Here is a 22,337-nt window from a genome sequence, read left to right on the forward strand (position 1 = left end):
AAATCGTTGTTGATAAAGTCATTTACGGGAGCAAAAATGTTTAGATACAAATATAAGAACAATTCATGACAAAACTCTGAAACGGTACGTGATGGGTACATTTTGATGTGATATTCGTGATCAGCACCCAAAAATCGATAAGAAACACCCAACAGTGTTCAAGAGGCAAAAACTTTGTTGTGCAGTGAAATTCTCCATAATTTACATTTGAGCACACTTTCTCATACACTCAGTAATGGACACCAAGTGGTTTATAATACCATATTTTGTAGTCATTGATGGAAAGGAGAAGGCATGGGGGAATCTTCTAGAAAGAGCGCCCCCCTACAGTTAGCGTTCAGGCATATTAAAAAATGTGGGGGCATTTACAGTTAAACTTTAAGGAGTCTACCCTCCCATCCAAAATGAAATCAAAAAGTACTTCTTGCCATAAAAAGTTTGTATCTGCATGCAATAGGACCACTTAGGCATCTGACCAAATGCACTGTAGCATTCATTTCAAATACATTTGATCCTCCTGTTTTTGTTGTTTAAGTGTGTAGCCTATCTGCAATATTCGTATGAGCTGGACAGGCACACAATGGCTACTCACCTGGTTCAGCCAGTACAAGGCGCTGATAGTGGAGCCGCCATTGCAGCCTTGATTCCTGTAGGAGCAATCAATGACTTGCTGCACGCTGAGCTTGACCAAGGGATTGCCTTTAACAGCATATGCAGTTTCTATTCCCTCAACGACACTGAAAGCCCAGCAGCCTCCACACTGCAAAACAAACAAAGACATGTTTAAAACTAACATGATGTAATAGAATATAACACAACATATCAAACCCACTTAACCCAAATCAGGGACACGGGACCGTGAAATATTTTGGCAGGACACAGTGAAATGCAGGAGATAGCCCTGAACAGGGGGCAAGTCCATTGCAGGGTCCACTCACTCAAACAAACACACACACAAACACTGTTAGGGTTATGTTGTTATCTGAAAATGCTAACATTTCACAACAGAAGTACGTAGTTGAGGCAGCAGTGTAACCCAGTAGTTGAATGGCTGTGAGTTCAATTCACTGTTTGTCATCGGATTGGCTGGGCCAGCACTGTCTCAGCTGTGGAACAGCCAATAAGGGGAGGCAGCTTGATGGCCAAGGTCTCCAGGACTCTAAACAAATCCAAATCATATTACATGATATCATCTACTGTTAAATTCTGCTCTGTACTTGTATTATATTCTTTTGAGGATGACTTGTGTTCTGTTCTGTGTATTGTATTGTGTTGACCCCCTTCTCTTTGACACCCACTGCACGCCCAACCTACCTGGGAAGGGGTCTCTCTTTGAACTGCCTTTCCTGAAGGTTTCTTCCATTTTTTCCCTACTAGCGTTTTTTTTTTTGGGAGTTTTTCCTTGTCTTCTTAGAGAGTCAAGGCTGGGGGGTGGGGGGTTGTCGAAAGGCAGGGTCTGTAAAAGCCCATTGCGGCACTTCTCGTGTGATTTTGGGCTATACAAAAAACAAATCGTGTTGTATTGTATTGTCTGTCTGGATTTTGAACATTCTACAAATGTTTAAATTAGGATAACTATCCATTTCTCCTGACTTTGTGTTTTTGCAGGGAGAGGTCCTGGTGTGCCACCTACAGAGTTGACTGCTACGTTACATGACATTACATTACTTTACAAGGCACCCATGGCTGCTGGGATAAGTTTTAGATCCCTACAAAATGCATTATATTTGATAAAAACAATGAAAGAGTAGATAGTTTGGAAGTATGCAAATTAATCATTTATAATTAAAATTAATCTACCTTTATGTACTTGGAAACTGAGCTTAATACTCTCTATTTCTCCATTGCTGCCAGTTCTGACAATATTGTAGGTGTGCGGTAAAGTAAAATAAATAAGTAGCAGCACGTCACAGGGGGGTTTCATTTTTTATAAGTATGTCCTGTTTGTTGAAAGCTAGTAACAACACTAGTCACACAGAAACCTGTTTGTAAATATGGGGTTTGCGTCTTTAAACAGGAATGCACAGACGTGGAGGGGCTTGTGGGATTTGTAGTCTGGGGTTTGTAGGCATTGTACACATAAAACCGGAAGAGAAGGATGTGGAGGGACTTTTGATTTGTTCATTTCTCTGTCGACTTCATCCTCAGCGATCCCGCAGCTAAACCCCTTTATTAACTGGACATTCATAGTGGAGTAGGATTGTGTGCAGCCACCAGATTTAGGGACGGAGGTGGGCTCTTTTTTCCCCCCAATTCAATCCACCTGATACTCTTTGTGAAGAGATGTGCCTCAGGAGGCCATTTACCTTCTAGACTCTGGTAGCGAAACTGTGCTCTCTATCCTTGTTCTGGGAAGCAGTTTACTAAAGGGGAGTATTCCGCCACATCTTTCTGTTCATTAAACCAGTGATTGCGCCTCAAGATCCACCTTCCTCACCTACCGTAAAGACTTTCTGGGACTGTAAATATCGACAGGGGGGTTTGTTTATGGTGTCCTTTTTGTACTTTTGTCATAACCATTCTTTGTTGTGTTCATAATCAGTGATTATAGTCTCATCTCTGGACTTGTCTCTGTCAACTGCCTAACAGTGTTCAGAAGCCATTAAGAAGGCTAACAGAATGTCAGGTTATATAGCGCCTTGATGTGTGGAGTACAAGTCACAGGAGGTTCTGCTCAAGCTTTATAACACACTGGTGTGGCCTCATCTGGAGTCCTGTGTGCAGTTTGGGTCTCCAGGCTACAAAAAAGACACAGCAGTGCTAGGAAAAGTCCAGAGAAGAACGACTAGGCTGATTCAGGGCTACAGGGGATGAGTTATGAGGAAAGATTAAAAGAGCTCAGCCTTTACAGTTTAAAGAAAAGAAGATTAAGAGGAGACATGACTGACATGTTTAACATTATGAAGAGAATTAGTACAGTGGATCGAGACAGTGACTTTAAAATGAGTTTATGAAGAACACGGGGACACAGTTGGTAACTTGTTAAGGGTAAATTTCACACAAACATTTTCTTTACACAGAGAACTACAGACACCTGGAATAAGCTACCAAGTAGTGTGGTAGACAGTTAGACTTGAGGGACTTTCAAAACTCGACTTGATATTATTTTGGAAGAATTAGGTGGATAGGATTGGAGAGCTTTGTTGGGCTGAATCACCTGTTCTCATCTAGATTGTTCTAATATTCTAAAACAGTGCTTGTTAACCATTGACCTTGGCATCTTCATTGAGCTTTGCTGAATTTTCTCCTTCCATTTCACAACATTAGCATGTTTAAATTGGAATAAAAGACACCACCCCATCTTCAGTTATCCATTCACCTTTTTGGTTAGTGATGCTATGTGTGAGGCCCGTCAATTGCTTCTACTCCATCTATTTTAGCATAAAGCATGCTTTCAGTGCAATGCAGAGCATGCACGTTAGCACAATATTAATTAATATTGACAAACAAAACAAGTTTTTTTTCTTTTTCCCCCATAATGTCACCAAGTATCAATCAAACCTGTCAAAGCATTTGTAAGATTTTGGAGTAAGTTTTGTTTTTCAATTGTGAAGGACAGGGGTCCCCATCTCCAGTCCTGGAGGGCCCCAGTGGCTGCAGGGTTTCATTCTAACCCTTTTCTCAATCAGTGACCTATTTTTGCCGCTAATTAACTTCTTTTAAATGAATTTTAATTGACTTGCTCTTGAAGACTCAGACCACTTAATGAGATAAAAAATGAGGCGCAACATGACCAGCAAACTGTGTCCATCACACAATATCTGAAAATAAAGAAAGGTGAAGGTCTCAGGAATGCCGATCTGCTCAGGTCCACAAAACATTTTAACGGTGCCCTTAGAAAAGAGAAAATCAACAATTTCAGAAATGTCTGCTACTGCACAATGAGAGCGGCAACAAACCAAGTAATTAAAGAACGGGTTTAATTAACAACAAGAATTAGAGCCTAATTGAGCAACTGGTTGGAGTGAATTGGTTGGAATTTGAGGCCCTGCCTTAGTTGATCTTCTGTTGTCTCACTCACTTCACATTTCATTTTTGTTTATGGAAAGAAATGAAGCAATTCAGAGGAAAGAAATTCAGGGGAATAAATCTTAAAAAACAAGTCAATTAAAATTAAATCGAAAGGGGTTAATTAGAAGGAAAAAAACAGGCCACTGATTAAGAAAAGGGTTAGAATGAAAATCTGCAGGCACTGGGGGCCTCAAGGACCGGAGGTGGGGACCCCTGTTGCCCACCAACAATTCACTAAGCGGCCGACCATGGCACGCAAGACAGACCATGGGATACGCACGACAGAGCCCCGCCCAACAACAATTCGAGCGAGAGCGAAAACATTTGCCAAGAATGTTTTCATTAATCAAGAACGAAAGTCGGAGGTTCGAAGACAGTCAGATACCGTCGTAGTTCTGACCATAAACGATGCCGACTGGCGATCCGGTGGCGTTATTCCCATGACCCGCCGGGCAGCCAACCGGGAATCCAAAGTCTTTGGGTTCCGGGGGGAGTATGGTTGCAAAGCTGAAACTTAAAGGAATTGATGGAAGGGCACCACCAGGAGTGGAGCCTGTGGCTTAATTTGACTCAACACGGGAAACCTCACCCAGCCCGGACACGGAGAGGATTGACAGATTGATAGCTCTTTCTCGATTCTGTGGGTGGTGGTGCATGGCCGTTCTTAGTTGGTGGAGTGATTTGTCTGGTTAATTCCGATAACGAGCGAGACTCCCTCCTGCTAAATAGTTACGCGACCCCTGAGCAGTTGGCGTCCAACTTCTTAGAGGGGCACTGTCCAGCCCCGTCCCTCGCTCTGGGTGGGGGCGCGGCAGCGCTCCTCCAGTTTTCAGTCATCGACAATTGTATGTTGCTCTCTCCAAAGTTCCATCTTTTCATTCACTTATAGTCGTATCCTCAAACCCACCCCGTTTGGACAACTGTGTCTTTCAGGAAGTGTTCACCCATCAGTACACAATTATGTGGCGTATGCTACGCCGCGGGTTGGCTAGTATATAATATTTAATAAAAATAATTTAAAATATAATAATAATATAATAACCCAACTCTATTAAGAAGGCTAATAGAATACCCAGTCTTACTATTGATTTAGTTGGTCTTGCCTTGGCACCTTTTAAAGACCACTCAGTCTGCTACCTGTGAACAGTAGAACTTCTCTCTTCTTTTTAGTATCTGTAGGATGTGGAAAAAAATCTTAGCATTGAAGGAAAAACCTAACCTAACCCTAACAAATTCCACGCAAACAGTCTGATGTGTAAGTTGTGATCCATTTTGCCCCAGAAAGGTGAAGGATTCAGTCTGGCATGGCTTTCACAAAATGTATGACAGACAAAAGAACAAATACGTTTGTGTCTTACTTGAAAGTATACTTATGGTGCTGGTCTTTTTTTCTCACCCTGTAAAAAATGCTGTGAAATGTAAATAAAGCCACTGTAAAATGAAGAAACATTCAAACTTTCAGGTTAGCATTTCAGTAATTTGGGGTCTCACACTCTCAAAGCATTGACAATGTTCACACAAGGACTCTAAAATGTTCTCATCATCAAAAGGCCTTGCTTCCTTTAAGTATAGCGGCATCAACATGTATGGCAGTGCTGCCTTGGCTCATGACCTTGTCAAGACTGCACTCTTTAACCCATCTGTTTAGCCACAGAGTTTTCATACAACTGCTTTAACAGATGAGGGATGAGTAAAGAATAAATAATGGTACCAAAAAATCCTCAGAGAGCAACTTCTCCCAATCATCCAAGAACAGGTTGGTGACTAACAATGCATGATGAAGCACCAGGTCACAAGACAAAAGTGGTAACTCAAAAGTGGTGGCTCGGGGAACAAAACATCGAAATTTTGGGTCCATGGCCAGGAAACTTCCCAGACCTTAATCCCATTGAGAACTTGTGGTCAATCCTCAAGAGGCGGATGGACAAACAAACACCCACACATTCTGACAAACTCCAAGCATTGATTCTGCAAGAAGGGGCTGCCATCAGTCAAGATTTGGGCCCAGAAGTTGATTGGCAGTCTGCCAGGGCGAATTGGCGAGGTCTTGAAAAAGAAAGAAGGGCCAACACTGCAGATATGGACTCTGTGCTGTGAACGCTGGCCCGGACACACACAGACGGACAACATAGTTCCACCCAACACACATTTATTGTACACAGTATTTACAGTTCAGTGCACTCACAAACCCCAGTGCCTCCAGCAACGATTCCCCCAATGTCCAGGCCACACAGTCCTGTGCCTCTCTTTCTCCTGGCCGCCTCCAGTCCTCACTCCAGCTCCGTCCTCTTCCACCCGACTTCTGCTAATGACTGGAGGGAGGCGGCCCCTTTTATAGGAACCCGGATGGGCTCCAGCTGCTTCCCGGCCATCTCCCGCGGACACACCCCCGTGGCGGAAGTGCCGGCTGCGCACCCGGAAGCCGTCCGGGTGTCCCTTGTCGTCTTCCCCCCGGTATAATCAAGCACTGGGGCGCCGCCTGGCGGTGGCCACGGGTCCCTACAGGGCTGGGCTTCCAAGCCCTTTACCCGAGGCCCCCAACATAACCAGGATGGATGCCCCCTCGCGGTCTGGAGGAGGCACAAGCCCTCCTCTGGTCCTCCTGGGCGAACCGGCCGGGCTCCAGCCCCGGCCAGGGACCACAATGCATAAATCTTCTTATATAATACGCTACTATGGCTGTTCATTTGTCTGTCCAGGATTTTAAATCACCTGTAGCTCGCAAACCGTTTCACCTATTGACTTGAAATTTGGTACACGTATACTGTACTACGTGATGTCTACTATCCACTTGATGACTGAGGATTTTTATTACTCTTTTTATTTTTATTTTATTTTATTGTAGAATCAACTCTCGGCAGCACACAGCAGGGTGGCCATGCAGCGCATGCGTATGGGCGCTGTTCTCATTCCCTACCACCTTCGCTAATCATTCTTGAGGTAGATTGAAGACTTATGTGCCAGCTTAAGTGAAAATTTAAAGAAAATGTACTAAGTAATTGCAATACAAAAACTAACGTAATCAGTTTTAACGTGAAAAGATGCCGACGAAAGAAGAGAAGCAGCGGGCCGCTGAGATGGAGAAAAGAAGAGCTGCTCAGAAAGCAGCAAGCGCATCAACCTCTGAGCAAACGAATGCTAAACGTACAGAGAAAGAGGATGAAAACTAGGAATGCTCAACTCAAGTGTATTTACTGCACATTATCGTGAAGTATGCCATTACTTGTTTATTATAATTGTCAATAAAAGCCTTTGAAATGTATGAAATGCTTGCAATTATACTTCAGTATATCATATAAACATCTGACAAAAAGATCTAAAAACACCAAAGCAGCAAACTTTGTGAAAACCAATACTTGCATCATCCTCAGAACTTTATGGCCACAACTGTAATATATTGGAATATGGTTTTTGTCAGGTAAGTACAATACAATACAATTTATTTTTGTATAGCCCAAAATCACACAAGAAGTGCCGCAATGGGCTTTAACAGGCCCTGCCTCTTGACAGCCCTCCAGCCTTGACTCTCTAAGAACAACAACAACAACATTTATTTCTATAGCACATTTTCATACAAACAGTAGCTCAAAGTGCTTTACATAATAAAGAATAGAAAAATAAAAGACACAATAAGAAAACAAAATAAGTCAACATTAATTAACATAGAATAAGAGTAAGGTCCAATGGCCAGGGGGGACAGAAAAAAAAAAAACTCCAGACGGCTGGAGAAAAAAATAAAATCTGTAGGGATTCCAGACCATGAGACCGCCCAGTCCCCTCTGGGAATTCTACCTAACATAAATGAAACAGTCCTCTTTGGATTTAGGGTTCTCACGGAAGGGCTTGATGATGAAAACAAGACAAGGAAAAACTGGAAGAAACCTCGAGAAAGGCAGTTCAGAGAGAGACCCCTTTCCAGGTAGGTTGGGCGTGCAGTGGGTGTCAAAAGAAGGGGGTCAATACAATCCAATACACAAAACAAATCCTCAATACAGTATAAAAATAAAAATTTTACAAGTACCGACCAGAATTTAGCAGTAGATGATATCACATAATATCACATGATATGTCAGGAAATGAGACGTTGTATTGAGCAGGATCCAAGTAGGGAAGGGCCACATAATAAGCATAAACCAATCACAGTGCAAGACGGAGCTAGTGTTTTCACAAAAATTCAGTTCTGGAAAGTGTTTTCAAAAGTTAAAAAAAAAAAAACGTGGGGTTAGTGTGGATGAAAGGCAAAACCAGAGACTAATGTCTACATTTTAAACAAAGTCAAAGCTGTGTTGACAGAGCCCAAGGTTAAACAGTTGCCTGTTCTACTGAAACAAGAGCTGAATTGCCACTTCTCGGTGGTACTTCGATCTCCCACCATGGTATGTGTTGCAGTAATATTCTTAAAGTTAAAATTTATTGTAGCTAATAGACAAATGGGGAATCATTTATTGTTTCCAGTTTATACACAATTTAAGTGAACCATACATTGTGTAACTATACCATACCATTTTCGCAACCCGTTATATCCTAACACAGGATCACGGGGGAACTGCTGGAGCCAATCCCAGCCAACACAGGGTGCAAGGCAGGAACACCCACACACCAAGCTGTCACTAGGGACAATTTAGGATCGCCAATGCACCAAACCTGCATGTCTTTGGACTGTGGGAGGAAACCCACGCAGACACGGGGAGAACATGCAAACTCCACGCAGGGAGGACCCGGGAAGCGAACCCAGGTTTCCTTACTGCGAGGCAGCAGCGCTACCCACTGTGCCACCATGCCAACCTCATTGTGTAACTGTTCATTCTTTTCAGAGTCACTTGAATGTCTGTGCCAGTCATTTGCAAGGTACAGGGTTTGTAGTACTAGGGTGTTGTGAGAAGTCAAGCAAAATGACACCTTGTATTGGCTAACTAGAAAGATTACAATATGCCAGCTTTCGAGGCAACTCGGGCCCCTTTTTCAGGCAGGATGGAATACAGAAAATGGAGTTCCCTGTGTTTATGTAGACACCGGGACAGATACAGGAAAACCTTTAAGTCAGACATCTTAAATGTAAAAAATTAATAGGTCTTTTCAGGCTAAGATTCATTAAGCAAGAGAGGAGAACAATGTATAGGCAAGATCTTTATTTGAAGGGTACAGCAAGTCTAAAGCCATTACCTGTGCAGTTTACACCATCTAGTGGATGTTATGTGGTATCACAACATAGTTTGGAGCTCTCTCGCTTATGAATTACCATTCTTTCCTTCCATCCATTTTTAAATATAACCCAGAAACCGACCATGAATACAGCACTAGTTGCAGCCCTGCATCATTCAGTGCTGCTTGCCCCGGTGTCGACTTCGCTGGTTTTTAATTGTCATTACTAGGATAAGATAACGGGGGCAAACTACACAGAAAAAGGGATAAAATAATAGGAAAACAACAAAAGAGAGTTGTAGTAAAAATGGAAGTATTTCTAAACATCTTCCGAATGTACATGTACTGATGTTTTCTCTTCTCTTATCTTGCATTCAGAAAAGCAAGTTAGATGAGGTACGTATGCAGGGCCGGATTTAGATGAAAAGAGGCCCTGGGCTATTCCACTTATGAGGCCCTTTCACCTCCCATTTTTAAGTTTGTAAATTACATGAGAGATAATAAAATACATCATTACTGTGCTATATATCAATATGTTAAATGAAACATGTTGTGATTGGTACTAACCTTTATACAATGAATTTCCCCTTGGGATTAATAAAGTATCTATATATCTATCTATCTATCTATAAAAAATGTGGCACGGATAATAAATAAAAAAAAGTCGAGAACACTTATTTGGACGTTTATTCTCAGCACCATATATAATACTTGTAACAATAACTAATCAAACATAACACACAACATTTACAAAGAAACAAAATTCAAATAATGAAAATCTTTGACTACGAAAATAAAATACGCAATAAAAATGATCATATTTTCTATCAAATTAAATTAGAATTCCGCGAAATGAAGATATTGCACAAAAAATTTTTCAATAGTGTATAAACACTTCACCAAAGTATTGAACCCACTGAACTCAAAAGGCGAGAATGAAATGATCGTGTACGCAATCCTAAAATAAGAATCTTTTCTAATAACATTAACACGTGTTTCATATTATCGAAGTAACACAAATATAACCGAACGTCGGGATATCAATCGGTCTGTTCGTTTGTCTGTTCCAATCTACACCAATCTGCACTTTATTTATGCAAGAACAAACCAGAGCTTAGTAGCATAAGGCATGTCAATATTTGCCATAGCAATCAGTGAACGTATGAACTATACTTTGGTGCAATCTAGTATATACAAACGAACAGACCCAATGAGCCGAACGCGTTGATCTTAACCAATACATTTTTATATTTGTTTATTATTATTATTAGTCATATGCGTAGAATTTCTCCTTATTTTCGGTTCAGTGTTTTAGTGTTCCGGCACGGTAGCGCGGTGGTAGCGCTGCTGCCTCGCAGTTAGGAGACCTGGGTTCGCTTCTTGAACTCTGGAAGTTTGCATGTTCTCCCCGTGTCTGCGTGGGTTTCCTCCGGGCGCTCCGGTTTCCTCCCACAATCCAAAGACATGCAGGTTAGGTGGATTGGCGATTCGAAATTGGCCCTAGTGTGTGTTTGGGTGTGGGTGTGTGTCCTGTGGTGGGTTGGCACCCTGCCCAGGATTGGTTCCTGCCTTGTGCCCTGTGTTGGCTGGGACTGGCTCCAGCAGACCCCCGTGACCCTGTATTCGGATTCAGCGGGTTAGACAATGGATGGACGGATGTTTTAGTGTTCACTGTTTTTAGAATAGTGTAATTTTAATTTTGCTAACAATTTGAATGTAGGCCCCTCTTGATCTTGAGGCCCTAGGCTGAAGCCTAGTTAGCCTATAGGAAAATCCGGCCCTGTACGTATGGCATAACACTCAGGGTTGTTCGTTGACTAAGTTAACTGATATAAAAATTGGAGCAGTTCAGATTTTTTATTTACTACATCAAAGAGTCAGTTATTACATTTTTGTTTATTAAATTGTTCTGTAACAGTGTCGTATTTAAAAGCATTGAATAGAATTCATGTGTTAGCAGACAACATTAAATACGTGCCATTTGACAGAAATGGTTTCACTGAGAAGTTAAACAGGTTCAGGGGCACGAATGACACGACAACAGGGACTTCAGGCCTTTCACTCCGGGTCGTTTCAGAAATCTCCTGGCAATATTTCTAAATATCCGTTTTTTTTACCTGAATCCATCTTTTCAGTTTGATGGTCGCATGGGGCCAGAGCTTTCTCATACTGGCCAAATCAGCTAGCTTTCTATCTAATTAGTCCCTTAATAAAATGCCAGATGCAAACTGCTAGAATTATTTAGTGGGAGAATAGAAAAATTAACAGGAGCCCACGTCATATGATCTGTGTCGTATTTGTGGTTGGTGTAGGTGTAAGCTATCTGCTATTCTGTCAACAGTTCATCACCAGAGACCGCATGATCGATTCATCTTTATTTTTACAGAACTTTTCACAATGAACATCATAACAATGCACTATGCATAGAAAATAAGAAAAACATAGAATGCTTGACGTAACATGTATTGGAATACTAGACTATGATATAAATAATACTATTAATTAAATTATAATTATTAATCCCAGATGGAAAATTGTCTTTTTGCTTGACATTTGCAGGTCACAGCCCAGGGTTAGCCATTGTACGGCACCCCTGTAGCAATTTTCAGATTAAGGGCCTTGCTCAAAGGGCCCAACAGAGTAGGATCTCTGTTAGCAGTGGTGGAATTTGAACCGGCAACCTTCCAGATATTAGTGCAGACTTGACACCTGATGAAATTAGACACCCAAAATGTCTGAAGAAGCGGGGCTCAAACTCAAAATTAACCTCTGACAGGAACGTACTTTAACAATACGGGAGGATGTGCAGATATTGCCAGTTCATTAGCACATGCAGGCAACATGAATGCAATGAAAAGTAGAAAATAAAACTATAACGTAAAAGAAACTTTGGTGTAAAAAATGAAAAGTATTGCGTGATGTTCATATAATTCAGTTGACTTTATTGTACAGTAAAACCTTGCATTGCGAGTAACTTGGTCTGTGAGTGTTTTGCAAGACGAGCTAAAATTTTTAATAAATTTTAACTTGATAAATGAGCGAGGTCTTGCAATACGAGTAGTATGTATACGCTTTGTCTGCCGAGCGTCACGTGATCACAACTGAGCTGATGGTTCTTCTCTCTCTCTCTCTTGCTGGGGGATTGTGGGTAATCGCCTCCCATTCTTGGTCTTACTCGGCGTGCCTCACTCATATAGTCAACATCCGTACGAGTGTATACTGTTTACCATAGCATTGTGACAACGTGTGTGTGCTGTGACATGCAAGTCCCTGTCTTGCACCCCAAAACACGAAGCTGAGTCTGAGCAACACCAGCTTTATTCAGTGCGAAACAGGAACAGCACGGTTATTTATTGTAGCGGGATCTGCTGCTCTCCTATACAGAGACACAGCAGTCAGGCAGTGCTGGGGCCAGGTTAATGGCCAAGTAAAACTGTGCCCTGCGCATTTATAATTTTCCTTGCATCACCCATCGACAGCAGGCGCTTATAGCACGACCGCAATCTTTTCGGATTCGCTGTTACGGTGAACTGCTACAGCACTGGCAGCCTGCGGTTGCTTGCTTCGGGACGTTCTTCCACTTGTCATCCCGTTGGGTGGAATCCCAAAAGAGTTTAGAAACCTTACAGTGCGTAAAGCATTTATTTTGTGTCCAAGTGTAGAGACTCTTCAGGCAAAAGCAACTGTCATTGGATAGGCTCCTTGTTAAAGTCGCAAACAAAGAAGAAGATTCCAGTGAGCCAACAGATAGCAGGGATTCCGTTAGTTAGAGTGAAAGTCGTTACACAATAACTCTCCTCCTCCTCCTCTTCTCTCGTCTTCCTCACACCAGCCACGATTCATTTCAAAGGTAAAGTGCAGGTTAATTTGTTTTATGTATTTTTTACTTTATATTTTGTATTAATCATTTTTATATGAATAGTTTTGGGTTGTGGAACGAATCATCGGAGTTTCCATTATTTCTTACGGGGAAATTCGCTTTGAAATTTCGAGTGCTTTGAATTACAACCACGAATCTGGAATTAATTAGGCGTGCAAACCAAGGTTTCACTGTATTTCTATTCAGTTTTATTCAGAAGTTTGGACACCCCTGGTCAAATTAGATGTTTCAGTGAAACTTATAATTTAACAAACATTGACGCAACCTCCACAGCACAAAGACTTGAACATGATACATTTCTACACAGTTTAAGGTGTACGAGTGTACAGCATGACCTCTGGAACAGATAGAAGGTTCCAGAGACTAGACAAGCAGAACCCGGAGGCCAGGACCAGTTTCATCCCCCATATGTTAAGTGGAGGAATCCCACCTTAGACACCCACAGGGGTTCATGGGAACTGGAATCTGGAAGTTCAACCCAGTCGGAGTTCCCGGGTGCCACAAGAGGGCACTGTTGGAGGAGGACTTCCCTGGTTCTCAAACAACCCAGAAAAGCTTTCCACAAGTCATGTCGAGTCACTGGGGGCTGTTCCGGGTCCAGTATAAGAGGAGCCCGCTGCCTTACCTCGGGTAGTCGGACTCAGGAGGGAGTGTGCAACATTCAACTGGAGGCAGAAGCAGAGGAGAGAGTCTCTTTGTTTGTACGGTTATTTGGCTTTACAATCATTGTACAAAGTGCTGGGTGGATTAAAAAATCTTGTCACACACGTGCGCATGGGAGGCAGCTAAAGGGCTTGAGTGAAGGCGGTTCTGAGGCATGCCGGGATGTGGCAGAGTGCACTGACTCTTTTTCTCCCTTTCCTGTAGGCCATTCCCGGGAGATTACACCTGGCTCTCTTGACGTCACTTCCGGGACCGAGCCAATGGAAGTAGACCTTACCGGCCCCTGTGATGTCACATCCGGGCTCGAACAATGATTTATGAACTTGGGCCCGATCCTTATGACCTCACTTCCTGTCTTCCCCTTTAAAAGCCTACCCTTTTCACTCAGTCTTGTTCTGGACTCAGCTGTATGCACTTCAAGTGCTGATTATTGGATAAAAATGACCTTTGCAGCCAGGATACCATATTATACGGGTGGCTGCCCCAAACCTTTATCTGTTTATGTCTCGTTTTTGTGACAATCTATTATTTGAACCCATGAATGTGTTGGGTATTATTGGGCCTGGGGCATGGTGGCGCCCCGTACTGGTTACAAATGGATTCAAGAAAGTATCCAGACCTCTTTCACTTGATTGACGCTGCACATGATGTTATTGTAGGCTACCACACCACAAGATTTAGTGATCTCAATATTTCTCCCGACCTGAGCATTGACAGTTGCTGCTTAGTGCTTAGGAGTCTAATGTCTTTCTTGTCTTTCCACTTTATCACAATCATTTTGCCTCTTTTCCATGAACATATTACACTCCACTGCAGGATCACACGACCAAGTTCACATGCATATCGCAGCTGTTCAGTTGTAACAGTGAAACTGATGCATATGACACTATCTTATCAACGTGTGATGAGCCATTCACATTGTCCTCACTATAGCCCGCTTCAAGTGATGATCCATTTCAATTTGCTCTAAAGCTGGATTTACAGCTTCTTGTTCATATGCCATTGTGTGCTTTGGTTGGAGGCTCCACCCCACTTACGAATATTGATGAGTTACCATAGAGTGGCAAAATGCATAGAAATACAGAATTAATGATTTTTTTTTTGCATCATGATGTTATTTTATCCACTAGATTGCAGCAAAATATTGTTCCAAGTATTATTCAGGCTTAAGTCTTTACATAGGATCATAAAACCTTAACCCAAGAGATACTCAGGCTTAACCATTTTTACATACAATCCTTAGCCAGAGAGAGTTAATGCCAGGGAGGTTAAAAGCAAAAGAAGGTAGGAATTTCAGCAACTAATAACCTGCACCTCCCAGTATGATCAAGTGAATTGAAATATTGTGGCAGGTGGCTGGCGTCCATGCCCAGCCGGGACACCCCTGCACACTATATTCAGGGGGAGCAGCCCTGGACAGTGCAATACCTCCCCCTGGACGCTAGATGGCCGCCCCATCTGGGGTGGAGCAGTGCCTCGGTTTCCCACAGGGCTCCCTGGGAACCGGAGTTGGGTGCAGCCCTGTTGGGTCCCGCAGGCACCACCAAGGGGTGCTGTATTTAGGACTCCTGAGCCCGTGTGAGTAGCATATTCATCACACCCGAACTATAAAAGGAGCCAGCAACCACCACTCAAGGATCAGAGTCGGGTGATGAAGAGGACGAGGTTGCCTGGGAGGATTGGTGGTGCCAGAAAGAAAAGAAGAGTGCTGTTTCTAAGTGCTTGGGACTGTGTTGTGGCTGAAGGGATTACGGGGAAGACGTGCCCTCCAGCTGAAGAAAAATAAAAGTTTGTTGAGTTTTACACGTGCCTCACTGTCAAGTCTATGTCGGGTTGGGCGCTATATAGCGTCCTTATCACAATATTCACATTCTATGGAACACACAAAAAATACTGTTTTACCAGTGCATTAAACCTCATATGAAGTGAGAGAATTCAGAAAAAACAATGTCACCCAAAGTAGCTGAGTTGTGTGCTAATGCCGATCTCTCATCTCACTCAATATTTCAAGTAAAAGAAATCCAGGCCGGGCAGATCTGGTCTTTCTGTGGTTGCATAAGTTTTGCATGCAAAGCAACACATAGTTAATGCATTGAACGTACTTTTTAAACTAACCAAAAAAAAAAAAATACAGGTAATAACTGTCTGCTCTTTTGTGGATTGGATGTCAACAGCAAGGTTTAATTTCACCCAAAATGCCAACTGGTAAGTCATGTGAAGGCAACTAAGTAAGAAGATGAGACGTCACAAGTTGCGAGCCCCGAAATTCTTCAGTTGTAAATACAACATCAGCTGCCCATGTTCAAATGGATGATCATGCACTCCCGTCATCTTCTGATAACTTGCAGCAGTATAATTTTTTTTCTCTATCCCTTCATCCTGTTCTGTGGGTCTCCATGTAGGTCATTTTCTTCCATAATAAGTGTAATAGCCAATCTTAGAAACTTAAACCTTAAGCTAAACAGGGGAGAGCCCTGAGGCTTTGGAAAACATCTTACATCACCCCAGTCCCAAAGGTATCACGTCCTAATGAGCTGAATGACTTCCGGCCTGTCGCTCTGATGTCACATGTGATGAAGACCATGGAGTGGCTGCTGCTTCGCCACCTGAGGCCACAGGTCTGCTACGCCCTCAACCCTCTGCAGTTTGCATACTAGGAGAAGGTGGGAGCGGAGGATGCCATCATCTATATGCTACAACAATCTCTCTCCTACTTGGACAGAGGCAGTGGTGCAGTAAGAATTATGTTTCTGGACTTCTCTAGCGCCTTCAACACCATCCAGCCTCTGCTCCTTACGAACAAGCTGACTGAGAATGGAGTAGATTCATACCTGGTGGCATGGATCGTGGACTATCTTACAGACAGACCTCAGTATGTGTGTCTCGGGAACTGCAGGTCTGACACTCCGGTCAGCAACAAAGGAGCGCCGCAGGGGACTGTACTTTCTCCGGTCCTGTTCAATCTATATACATCAGACTTCCAATACAACTCAGAGTCCTGCCACGTGACGACACTGCTATCGTGGGCTGCATCAGGAGTGGGCAGGAGGAGGAGTATAGGAACCTAATCAAGAACTTTGTTAAATGGTGCGACTCAAACCACTTACACCTGAACACCAGCAAAACCAAAGAGCTGGTGGTGGATTTTAGGAGGCCCAGGCCCCTCATGGACCCCGTGATCATCAGAGGTGACTGTGTGCAGAGGGTACAGACCTATAAATACCTGGTAGTGCAGCTGGATGATAAATTGGACTGGACTACCAATACTGATGCTCTGTGCAAAAGAGGACAGAGCCGACTATACTTCCTTAGAAGGCTGGCGTCCCTCAACATCTGCAATAAGATGCTGCAGATGTTCTATCAGAAGGTTGTGGCGAGTGCCCTCTTCTACGTGGTGGTGTGCTGGGGAGGCAGCATAAAGAAGAAGGGCGCCTCACGCCTGGACAAACTGATGAGGAAGGCAGGCTCTATTGTAGGCACAGAGCTGGACAGTTTGACATCTGTGGCAGAGCAACGGGCGCTGAGCAGGCTCCTGTCAATCATGGAGAATCCACTGCATCCACTGAACAGGATCGTCTCCAGACAGAGGAGCAGCTTCAGCGACAGACTGACTGGAGACCCCACACTATGCGACTCTTCAATTCCACCCGGGGGGGTAAACGTTAACATTATACAAAGTTATTGTCTGTTATACCTGCATTTTTATTGCTCTTTAATTTAATATTGTTTTATCATCAGTTTGCTGCTGCTGGAGTATGTGAATTTCCCCTTGACATTAATAAAGTATCTATCTAAACTCATATTTAGTGTTTGCTTAATTTGAATAGAATATAATTTCCTTCATAGCCACAGACCATGGTATAGCCTTATACCCCCTGTACTTTAACATAAGATAGAACTTAGCTAAATCTGTGAGACAGTGTCATAATTAAGTCAGTGTGTGTTTTTTGAATATTCATATAGTTAGCATGGACTGAAAGACCCACTTGCTGTTTGTAAGTGGGCTGAGCATACAGTTTTCTGACCGTTTAGAAATGGTTCAAATGTATTAGAAATCTTAAAGAAACAAACAAGAAATAGATAGATAGATAGATAGATAGACAGATAGATAGATAGATAGATAGATAGATAGATAGATAGATAGATAGATAGATAGATAGATGTGAAAGGCACTATATGATAGATAGATAGATAGATAGATAGATAGATAGATAGATAGATAGATAGATAGATAGATAGATAGATAGATAGAACCCTTGAACAGAACTTTTATTTACTTTGCAATACCAATTTTTCTCAATTTTTGTGTGAACTGTTTTACTTTGAATTTCTACTAAAGCTTTTAATAACAAAGATATTTTTGTGGTATAGCGGGTCAGTGGCTTCAAAAATATGGCCAGTTTTAAACCCAGATAGCCATGTCAGTCTCTGTGGGAGCAATTGCATGACCACGGGGAGTTAATGAGGTAATTGGGCAGAGTTGTGCCTGCATGTGCGGGTGAGGTCATTCTTGATTGCTTCATCAGCTTAATGCATCGTAGATTAAGGCACTGTGCCCACGGAGCCTTATATGTACGGGCCGGCGCAGGGGGATCAGGAGGAGAAGATATTGAGGAAAAAAGATCGAAAGAAAGAGAAGGAGGTTAAAAGACGTGAAAGGCAGTCTTGGGAGGACAATCTGGCCACCTGGAAGGAGAAGGTGGTACGAGCTGGAGCTGTCGGCTGTGGTGCTCTAGGGGATAGTTCGCCCCACTGAATATTTGGGTGGAGTGGGGCGAGCAAGGCAGATGACCTCCCAAGGCATCCGAAGTGCGACTGAGTGAGCGTGAAGGAAGACTAGAGGACAGCCGACCTCGGACGGTCTGACTGCGCAGTTTGGAAGCAGCCAAGATGGAGGTCAGCAGAAAGGAGTTCGTGGCTGCTGAGTCTCCACCGGCTCACAGTACTGACCCCTACTCTCTCTTCTGTTTCTTTTTCCGGTTTCTGTGTGGTGGTGGCCTGCGCCACCTCCACCTACTCAAAGCTTCATGATGCTCCAACAAAGATGGATGGATTAAAAGGCAGTAGTCTACGTGACCATCATCATCAAGTCCTTCCGTGAGAACTCTAAATCCAAAGAGGACTGTTTCATTTATGTTAGGTAGAATGCCCAGAGGGCACTGAGCGGTCTCATGGTCTGGAATCCCTACAGATTTTTTTTTTTTTTCTCCCGCCGTCTGGAGTTTTTTTTTTGTTTTTTCTGTCCCCCCTGGCCATTGGACCTTACTCTTATTCTATGTTAATTAATGTTGACTTATTTTGTTTTCTTATTGTGTCTTTTATTTTTCTATTCTTTATTATGTAAAGCACTTTGAGCTACTGTTTGTATGAAAATGTGCTATATAAATAAATGTTGTTGTTGTTGGCTACGTGAGTAATGGGTGAGCCGTGGGAGAAAGAGAAGGAGATGGGCTGAGATCGGGAGGAGTTAGTGACTGCATTTTAATCTCTGATTTTAACAGATTTATTTATTATGGATTTTTATCCCTAAAATCAACCCCCCACTTTTCACCTGTTTGTTTTGGATTATTTGTTTATTTACTAGCGACTGGGAGCAAAATTCTACGTTTGTGAAATCCATACTTTCTCTGCAAAGAATGATTTGTTTTTTTAAGTCCTTGAAATGATTTTGTTATCATGGCACTGATTTGTTGTTAAAATAGACCATTTCGGCCGATGTAATGAAGAGCTTCCTGTTTAAACGGGGCTGCGAGATGTGAACTCAGCTCTTCGGCGCACCTCATTTAATTTTTTCCGGCAAACAAATTTTCAAAACAAACCGTATTTTACGACTCTAATCAGAGTCAGAGTAATAATTATGTTGCCGTGGTCATTTTAGATATAAGATCAGCTAAAATTTAAACAATGACTGTTGTTAATACCCAGTTGTCATTACTCAGTTTGCCAATAGATGTCAGAAGGACAGATGCCAAAACCAAACTGCCCAAAGATAGATTTCGACTAGTGATGAGCGAGCACCAAAGTGTTTGGGTATTCGGTCCGAACACATCGCGATGTTTGTGTGCTCTGCCGAGCACCCGAGTATAATGTAAGTCAATGGGAGACAACCAGGCACCCCCCGTTCTGAAGAGGGGAGGGTGCCTGGTCCATTGGAAAAGGTCAGAAAGTGACAGAAACACAACCCAAATGGACCGGGAACAGCATGGGGACGATGTCTGGATGCATCTTGGACTCCCAAGTCGCTGCTGGGAACCAGTTTGTCCAGGTTCTACGCCACTTTTACAGACTGACAAAAACACGTCCAAAACCCCCCAAAAAATCAATTTTACAGGAAAAATGACGCTCTAAAACATTATATGCCAGTGCCTGCAGGTGAGCTGATGCTCTAAAACATTGTCGGGCAACTGGTGGAATTTTCTAGAGGCGCCGTGAAAACTTTTGTAAAATATTTAAAATTGCTAGTGTTTTAGAACTTTTGGTTGATTAAAAAGATAATGTTTAAAAAAAAAATTATGTTGGAAAAACAGATAACGGAACACTTACGGAAATGAAGTCTAAGAAACGCGAAAGACTTCAAATGATCGACAAGGAAATGCGCCTGTCTTTCGAAAATTGATCCTCGCATCAATCTCATATGTGCTGAAAAACAATCTCAGCATACACATTAATTAAATTTAAGATTTATCCATTGATTCCTTTATTAATAACATGTCTTTCAAACTTGTAAAATTAACTGTTTTTATTGGTGATTGTCCATAGATTGTGTTGTCACGACTTTATTTATGGGCAGTCCCTTATTTGCGCTGTGAAAGAAAATTTTTGGACTTGTCTGCAGGTGAGCTGACGCTCTAAAACATTATATGCAAGTGCATGCTGTTTAGCACCCGATGATGTGTTCCGGCCAGCCAATCACTGTAATGCCAGCACCTAACATGGTTACTGGCATTACAGTGAGGGCAGTACTTACTGCCCCTTGATTGGCTGTCTCCAACCCACAAAACGTGTAGGGCGGAGACTCGAGCATGGCGCATGAGCACATGTGGTGCTCGTTCAAGTAGCGCCATGCTCCAAGCATAGCGATGCTCGAGCCGAACACATGTTCGGCCGAGCATGCTCGCTCATCACTAATTTCGACGTGCCAAGCAAATGGAGATACATGCTAAATTACTTACGGTTCCGGAGCTGTCGAAGGGTTTAAGTCAGTCGACGATGTTAGTCATGGAAAGTATGCCCCACCAAACCAACGTTCCAAAAACCAACCGAACTTATCTGCTCGAACAAAGTGGACACTTTTGGAATTGTTTTTGATATTTTAATAAAAGCACCTTGACACTTTTCCACCATCCCCATGCTTCATCTGAGATTTGTCCCTATTTGTCAGCTAAGCTCAGGCATAACTATCGACGGTGTTGGGTTCTACAGACTCCCATATGTGAAAAGGGAGTCTGGTAAGGACCCGCTAGATCAATTCCAAATCTGTTTGTGGAATCATTTCAATGCGTCAAGCTACTGCTAGAATCCCATGAAGCAAACCAAAACTACAGAACTTTGGTAATTTTGGGTAAACGCAGCTACAATAAGGTTAAAAAAAAAGGAATGCCTACCGTTTGTTGACTTCGAACAGGTGTGACAACATTTTTATCTCTCCAATCAAATCGGGAAGGTAGGTCCACATTATAGCTTCTGTCTTCTAAATGTCCATACTTGGGACACAGCTCAGATCTACTTCTTAAATATTTGTCTGAAATTAAAAATAAGGAAAAAATGAATGATTTACTGCAACAGATCAGCTAAATAAATAAAGCCTGTTGTATTAAGTGTTTTTACACACTATAAGTGACCACAGAGGCTTGTACAGTTGTTTGTATTACTGTCTCAAAGCTCCGGAGTGCTGCCTTGGTTGTTGTGTGAATTTTTTTTTCTGGTTCTCCAGTTTTCCTCTAATATTCCAAACATTCACACACAGACTACATGCACACTACTACATTTTTTTTTTTTAAAACGCAGACCTTAGTCTCCATTTTTAGACGGAGAATATTGAAAGCACTCTGTAATCAGTCGTGTATGAGGTCTGTCCAAAAAGAAGCCAAACTTCTTAAATTGCTAGCCAACACAGCAGACTCATGATATGGGAGAGAGCGCAGCGGTTGTCATGTTTCAGCCAGCATTTCGGCCGTGGCTGGGGTTCAGAGTCATGTTTCTGGTCTTTTGTGTCTAATTTTGCATTATTGATTTGTACTAATGTTTCTTTTATGTATTATGTATATTTTTCTGTGTGTTTATTCGTTAGTGGTACTGACCTAGGTTATGTCCTATGTGTTTTGCGAGTGGTTGGGGCCACCTGCCAATCACCACCAGGAATGACCTTCCAGCCTATTTATGGAAGGGTTTCCCATAGTTCCGTGTGGTTTAATACAACTGTGCTAGGGAGTAAAGTGTTTCTTGTGTTTTCTGAGCCCTGCTATTGCTTTTTGTGATTCCTAGATTCCTTTGAACCTGTGCTCTGTGTTTTCACTACGATTCTGGATTCCTTTGTGCTCTTCATAGCTTTGTGCTTGCACAGCCTTTTGTTAAAATAAGTGTTTAATTTTATAAAGAGCTTTCACATCCCTTTTGCCATCTGGTTGGGGTTTTGATGGTG

General features: G+C 42.4%; 1 protein-coding gene across 1 annotated transcript in view; it reads right to left on the reverse strand.

The window, feature by feature from the left end:
- Positions 1-22,337, reverse strand: part of ctso (cathepsin O) — a 55,792-nt gene that overhangs the window by 25,205 nt on the left and 8,250 nt on the right. The window contains exons 3-4 of the mRNA XM_039750295.1: positions 21,301-21,437; positions 593-760 (exon numbers count right to left, since the gene is read on the reverse strand). Coding sequence (XP_039606229.1) covers positions 593-760; positions 21,301-21,437 — 305 coding nt within the window. The remainder of the gene's footprint in view (positions 1-592; positions 761-21,300; positions 21,438-22,337) is intronic.

The sequence above is a fragment of the Polypterus senegalus genome, chromosome 4 (assembly GCF_016835505.1).
Source record: "Polypterus senegalus isolate Bchr_013 chromosome 4, ASM1683550v1, whole genome shotgun sequence".
Taxonomy (NCBI): Eukaryota; Metazoa; Chordata; class Cladistia; order Polypteriformes; family Polypteridae; genus Polypterus; species Polypterus senegalus.